We start from the raw sequence: 7105 nt of genomic DNA, 5'->3' as shown, positions 1-7105 counted from the left end.
TTATGCATGAAAAATTGTATATATTATCAAAAATTATTAAAAATTACATAAATTATATATATTATTTTGAGTCACGCACGGTTTCGCACGTGAAGGATTAATTTTCGTTAATTAAAATTTCCTCTAATATAAAAAAATCTCGCAAGTCTATCTTATATCGGGTACATGCTTATTAGCAGGTTTGACGCGGACGATCGCGCGGTAAGGGATCCTTTCCTTCGACACTACATTCTTCGGTCTCAGGAGTGCTTAGCTATATAACTTGACCTAGTGCGCGCGGATAAGAAACGCGGCTCTATATATGTCCCTCCGCCACGCGCGAAACGCGTTTCGTTGCCACCTCCTGGTTTATTGATCTCACCTATCTCGCCGCGACATACCTGCACACCTCTCCCTCGCTGCCCGAAACATGTTTCGCGCTTCGCGAATCTTTCCGACCGGGCGGTGTCAGATCCAGTCGCAACTTCCTTTCTTTAACCCAACCCTTCGTTGCTTTACAATCAAATCGGTTTTATCGCCCGAAATATCGTGTAAATGTCGGAGTTGAAATTCGAACGCGCGATTACTTCAGCACGAGATTTGAACTGCGGATTTAAGGATGTTTTGACCATACAGTCTCTAAAACTTTTAGAGTATTATCACTCTGAAATCTCACTGTTAATTGAAAATCTAGTTACTTTTTCAAGATTGACATGATTACTTTTTAGAGTGAGATGAGCCTTATATCGGCCCATCTTCGGTTTAAATGTATTTCCCCACTATAATTTTTTCCTGCTTGTCTCGAAGATATCGAAGATTATCACGTGTTTTAGATGTTGATTGCTTAGTTATCGTCGAAAAAGAGATAAACTACGATAATTGAAGAAGTCTTATTTCTCGAAAATAATTGATATTATTTATTTAGATGATGATATCGATAATAGTACCAATAATAATAATAATGCTAGCGATAATGATAAAAAAGTTGCAAATAAGCAGTTTAGAATCTATCTTCGAATTTGCGTATTAATATTTATTCATTGTTGCTAAAAGTGTTATTTTTCAATTATTTCTCATTATTATTTTCTATCCGTTATTATCTTCTTATTATTCATTATTCTTATATCATTTTTTTCACTAATTATCGTTATTTCCATTTTATTATCATCGATGAAACATATAAAATAGAATGGGTAAATATAATATGTATGAGTAAATATAATATGTATGATTCTTACATTAATTTATGTTGCACTTTCAGAATGTCTTTTACTCCCGAAAAAATTACAAGAAACCGGAGATCCAGATATCACCGCATCAGACGTTCGAGGAAGAAGTCGCTCTGCTAGATTCCCTCTTCTCTGGTAATTATTAGCTTCTCAAATTAATTTTCATTCTATTATACAGAAGGAAAGTATGCTGAGAACAGGCGGATAGAGTGATTAGATCCTTTAAGCCAGTTGTTCTTTACATTGTGTGATTCGGAAATTCCATTGGTCCCATTATTATAGCTCTATTTCTTATTTTAGATGGCGAAGCTTACTGCATGGGCTCGCCCGAGACGGATTGCTGGTATCTTTACACTCTGATTCGCGATAAGTCACTGCAGGACCCACCGGAACCGGATCAAACTCTGGAAATACTCATGACGCATCTAGATCCGGACGTGATGTCGATCTTCACCAGAGACGTCTGCTCGTCCGCCGATGAGGCGACAGTCAAGTCGGGAATTGATAAGCTCATTCCCACTATGATCATAGATGATTTCCTGTTCGAGCCATGCGGATATTCTATGAACGGAATATCTAAGAACGTAAGTTGCAAGCATTGAAAATCATTTTAAACAATCATTTAATCGTAAGATTGAAAAAGTTAAACAGTTCGTAAAGTATAATATCAATTTAATAAATACATATTAATATATAAATAATTATAAGAAATAGAATATATTTTAACTTATTTTACACACACACACACACACACACACACACATACACACACACAATGTATATATAGGAGAAGGTGGTATTCCCATTTATATCTTCTGTGTAATCAATATTTTGATATTTTAATATTTGAAAAGTTAATGATTCGTCAAAGTATTGTTCAATCGATTCTACTCAAAGTTATGAAATATTTGTTACTTAGGACATTTATAAAAATATAAGGACATTGCATAATAAGTTGGAGAGAGAGAGAGAGAGAGAGAGAGAGAGAGAGAGAGAGAGAGAGAGAGAGAGAGGAGAAGAACAAGATGACCTCTAACAGATTTTTTTTTTAATTGGTTTCCTTTAAAAAACGATACTTGATCACAAAATTACGAAAAATTATAACAATAAAATATTGTAGAAACTATATTATACTGTATTATATTGTATGCAAATTTCATTACATATTTCTTCTTCTAGTATTAAAAATCTATTAAATATATAATGTAAGCAATAGATTAATAGTAGAGCTACAAAGAATTTATTGAATAACTTCAATGTGAAAAAAACAGATTGTATTTATTATATCAGCACATTTAGGGAGCTATGTCAGCAAAATGCCATGCTCATTGTTTATCTTTCTATAAGAAAAATACGTACAACTAAATAAAATATTAAATATAACAAATAACACATTTACGTATAATTAAATGCTAAAATGTTGAAAACATTTCGAAATGCCCGAAAATAAAAATGCGTTACAAAAAATACTATTATGTATTAGTGCTGTTATATAACGGCTATTAATCAAGTGATTCATAAATAACCACTAGAATTTATCTAATAGTGGAGATATCACGAAAGTCATTATATCTACAAGGACCATAATATCACATTCTCCTCTAATATATAAATATATTCAAGTAAAAGATATTTTAGATATAATTAAGACTCTCCTGATTTGTAATTAGAAGAATAATATCATTCTTCATATCTAATATTGTAATTCGATATCGCCGGTAAGTAACGCGGAAAATCTTAATTATCCACGAATGCGGTGCTATCTTCTGCATTTGTTTTCAGGGCAGCTACATGACGATCCACATCACGCCAGAGCCTGAGTTCTCGTACGTGTCGTTCGAATGCAATGTCTCAGAGACATCGTATGATGAAATAATCCGTCGCGTGCTGAACACCTTCAAGCCGGGCAAGTTTGTCGTGACGATCTTCGCTAACAAGCAGTCCGCGGCGGCTAATTGTCCGCGCGAACTCGAGAAGCGATCCGATTATCTGAATCGTTCCGGCGATTGGCTGCGCACCGACGTGCAATACTGTCGCTTCCCCAATTATGATTTGACTTGCGCCTTCTTCTCGCGTTTCCCGAGCTGAGGGTTCAAGGACGCTTCATTCGTCTCGCAACCCGAGACCAATGAAGCGCGCACCACTCCTGTTTCTCCCTGTTTTCCTCCCCGTGATCGCTATCGCGACGGCGCGATGACGATCTCGACGAGCGGAGACAGAGAGCATTCCATCTCCCTGCAGTCACCCACTCTTCGGGGTCGTGACGTTTCCAGCACGACCCCGAAGAGCGCGATTGGCGCAGATTCCACGGTTCGCTCAGCGTCGTTGCCGCAACTGACGACGAAGATGCTACGATCAAAGGTATACCGTAAAACATCCCTTAAGAGTTCGTTTCTCAAGAGCGAGGTCAACATCGGCGGCGATGATAATGGCACTACTGAGAGGAATGGCGTCGTGCGATATATGAGCATCGCTACGGAAAAGAAGCAAAAAAGAAAAAGCCTCGCGGACAGAGATGTCGACATGAGATGCGAGAACAAGTGGAATTCCGAGGACATCCACATAACATGCAATCCCCTGTCGACGCCTTATCCGTACTCGACACCGGCGGCGACCACCACGACGACAACCACTACTGTCACCACCAGCAAGACGACGGCAACGATGGTAGAGAGTGATGAGGAGCCAAAAAGTCGCAGCTGCGGCAGCTTCCTACCGATACTCGCCCTGATCCCGCACTCGGTCATCAGCTTCCAATATCTCAGTCCGAAGATGAAGTTCTCGTGGTGGCGAAACAAGATCTCGTGAAGGCACGCGTAGGCGCCCATCGTCGTCGCTGTCGACGTTGTGCGTCGCGACGCCACCCCGACTTGTTTTGGAGGAGACACACCTCTCTTACCTCGTAGCGAGCTCTCTTTCTCTCTTCGCTTATATACATATGTATTTCTCTTTCTCTCTCTCTCTCTCTCTCTCTCTCTCTTTTTCTCAATTTCTATATATCTTACTTCCGGCCAGTCTTCATCAATTAGAGGAATCCCATTGTTATTTCGCAAATCCCGTATTGTCGAAAAGATGCATACCTCGTTAATATAAACGCATTGCATGCGTATTCGCGATAGTCCTCTGAATTTCCGCGCGTAGTCACGAAGTTTGGTTCTGCAAAATATTCTCGAACATTTTAACATTTTAACATAATGCGAAAACATGACTATTTAAGGTCCAAAGATTCATAGACTTAATAGTCCGAGATTACAATAAGCGAAATTTAAGATCGAAGGAACCAAACTGACTTTCTCTAGGAAACGCTATAACTTTTATAACATTCACAACATTCTCCTAGTTCTTTCAACTCGCCGAAGAAAAAATGTACGGTGTTTATTACATGCACACGACATTTTTGACACGTCGTCGGATCCTCTAGTCGATTAAAGTTCCTTACGACGCGCTTTTGATTTGTAATTTTTTTTTTTTTTTTTTTTTCGAAAATCCGCTCGGGGAAAAACGTCGTATTCAGTCCCCATAGTCTGCAAGAGAGCAATCTAGCAAATATCCAAACATTCTGGAATCCAAATTCTGCGCCACTTCAGACCAAGTCGTACTTGATGATACAAATATTTTGCATCTACTGTTCCTTCTTTTTTTTCTCACTTCTCATCCTGAAAATATAGAAGTATTCTAAGATCCTAGAATACCTAAGTGAGACGCAAAAATTCTCTGTAATAATTTAATCCAAGAATCTAAAGACCGTAGAACCTAAGGATCCACAGTTCCTAGAATCTAACACCTAATTATCCAAAGACCCTAGAATCTAAGTATGCAAAGATCCTAGAACGTAAGAATTCAAAGATTCTTAAAATTTAAGGAGACACTTCAACGTTGTTAGAGCATAAGGATCCAGGCTATTTCGCAAGGATGCGAAATCCAAGATAGAATCGAGCATTCTCGAAGATTCTAGAATGTAAGGATTCAAAAAAGATATTATAAAATCTAAGTATTAAAAACTAATCTACAACGTGCTCTTTGCTTTCTGATTCGTGGTTTTTATCTCTTACTTTGGCCTCCTGTTTCTTCATTTTTTATCATTCAAGATAAAAATTGATGAACTCCGAAAGAAACAAAAAGCTCGATTGTTGATTAAAAAGTCACACAAAGAGAGAAAAAGATAAGAAGTAAAAACCAACAGAAACAGAAAGCAAGGAGCACATTATAGATTAACTTCAACAATCTGACATAATATATCCCCTCCCTGATTAAATGGAGTTTTCTTTGGTGAATTTCATTAATCATAGACGAGCATCATTGCGAGCAATTATTATTGCTGAGATATACAGCCGAGAATATATACATATAAAAAAGAAGAACGGGTCGAGAAAGTTTACGTTACGATTAAAATATAATAGAGAGAAGAAATAGTTGGATGTCTCGATGACTGATCTCCGAATTCTCCGTTGAGAGAAGTCGGGACACGCTGGAAGATGATAAAAAGACATTAGTCTATTTTGTTACATTGTACGTCATCAATGTCGCGTGAGAGTCACGCGAGTGAAGGGCGAGGATCGATCTCGTCACCGATCATCCTTGTGGTCAGGAACGATGTATAGGAGCTGTTTAATCGAGAGACCGTACATCGCGATGCAAGATCTTGAGTACTTTCCATTTTTGACACAAGCATTTTATCTTTCTTGACACAAAGATGAAACGACACTCGTATCGACTTGTCATCAAATGGAAAGCATTCCTTAGTAATCAGATGACGAACGGTAGAATGATATCAACGCACGACTTTTTTTATATCTTTCTCTTTTCGTTTAACGTTAGTTAGCGTAGCAAGTATCGTCATTTTTTAAATAAGAAGAGACATGCTGCGTACCGGAAATTTGTTTTGCTTTTGAGTCGACTGTTGCAGATTAGATCGGCTACCGATGGACTCGTTTCTCGCCATAGTTCTTTTAATCGATGATAGGCTCCTTATCTTTCTTTTTCTTTTTTTTTTTTAAAATCGTACGATAAAATGACACGTTACTGTTGCTGCAACGAAGATTCTTCGTAGAGCAACAATTTCGTCTCTTATGTTTTCCCATTTCAATAAAATTATTTTCGTAAATACCCATCTTCCGTAGTACCTTTTATTTTTATTGAGTTTCCTTTTTTCCTGCTTCGTTAATTTATTTAAAAGCTCCTCATACGCACGCAGAGTCGCTCGAACAATCATGAAATTCCTTGTCTTATTTTTCCTACTTCTATTTTATTTTAAAGATCATGTCGTTGAAATAATTAATTATTTCTCGAATTACGTCGCACACTCACCAATTTACACATGATCGAAACGAGAATATTGCAAAGTATTAATGTGACTTATTTAATTATTTTCTTAAAACGTTATATTTTGCAATCCTTTTTTACGAATTTGACTTTGTTATTTTCTATAATATATTTTATATTAATAACAGTTTTCTCGTCCCTTTTTGTCATTAATCATTAGATTCAACGACTTCTATTACATAAATGAATAATAAGATCAATCGATGTGCGATAATAAGATAACGCAGTTAACGAGAGAGTACAAATAATTAATCAATATAAAAAAGTTTAATCGACAGCGATGTCGACAGGATAGAAAGAGAAAAAAAAGGAATATGCTGTAACACATCGTGGAGTGTTACTCTCAGAAGCATTACTATTCGTTGCTAATAGATCACTGTTGCATGCTAAAATAAATAAATTTTTGTGTAAAATATATCTATGAAATAAAGATTATATTTAGTCAATGAAAGTGTCACGCAATTTATTGCTCGTCGTTCCCTACGTAAATTGACATTGATTTTATCTCTTCAAAGTTCTTAACTTTTTCAACAGTTAAAATTTTTCTTTATATTCTAACATACATATAATTATTT

The 7105-nt window shown here is 36.7% G+C and overlaps 2 protein-coding genes across 2 annotated transcripts in view; both read left to right on the top strand.

Annotated features, from left to right (window-relative positions):
- The window catches only part of LOC108694754 (S-adenosylmethionine decarboxylase proenzyme), a 15554-nt gene extending 12162 nt beyond the window's left edge, over nt 1–3392 (top strand). Inside the window, exons 4-6 of the mRNA XM_018204414.1 lie at nt 1241–1343; nt 1509–1792; nt 2991–3392. Coding sequence (XP_018059903.1) covers nt 1241–1343; nt 1509–1792; nt 2991–3296 — 693 coding nt within the window. The 3' untranslated portion in view covers nt 3297–3392. The remainder of the gene's footprint in view (nt 1–1240; nt 1344–1508; nt 1793–2990) is intronic.
- Nucleotides 3332–6973, top strand: LOC108694755. Its single transcript, XM_018204415.1, has one exon. The coding sequence runs from the start codon at nt 3402–3404 to the stop codon at nt 4014–4016; it is 615 nt and encodes a 204-aa protein (XP_018059904.1). The 5' UTR covers nt 3332–3401; the 3' UTR covers nt 4017–6973.
- Nucleotides 6974–7105: the final 132 nt, after the last annotated feature.

Source organism: Atta colombica, unplaced genomic scaffold (assembly GCF_001594045.1).
Source record: "Atta colombica isolate Treedump-2 unplaced genomic scaffold, Acol1.0 scaffold123, whole genome shotgun sequence".
Taxonomy (NCBI): domain Eukaryota; kingdom Metazoa; phylum Arthropoda; class Insecta; order Hymenoptera; family Formicidae; genus Atta; species Atta colombica.
This window is presented reverse-complemented; position numbering and strand designations above follow the sequence as displayed.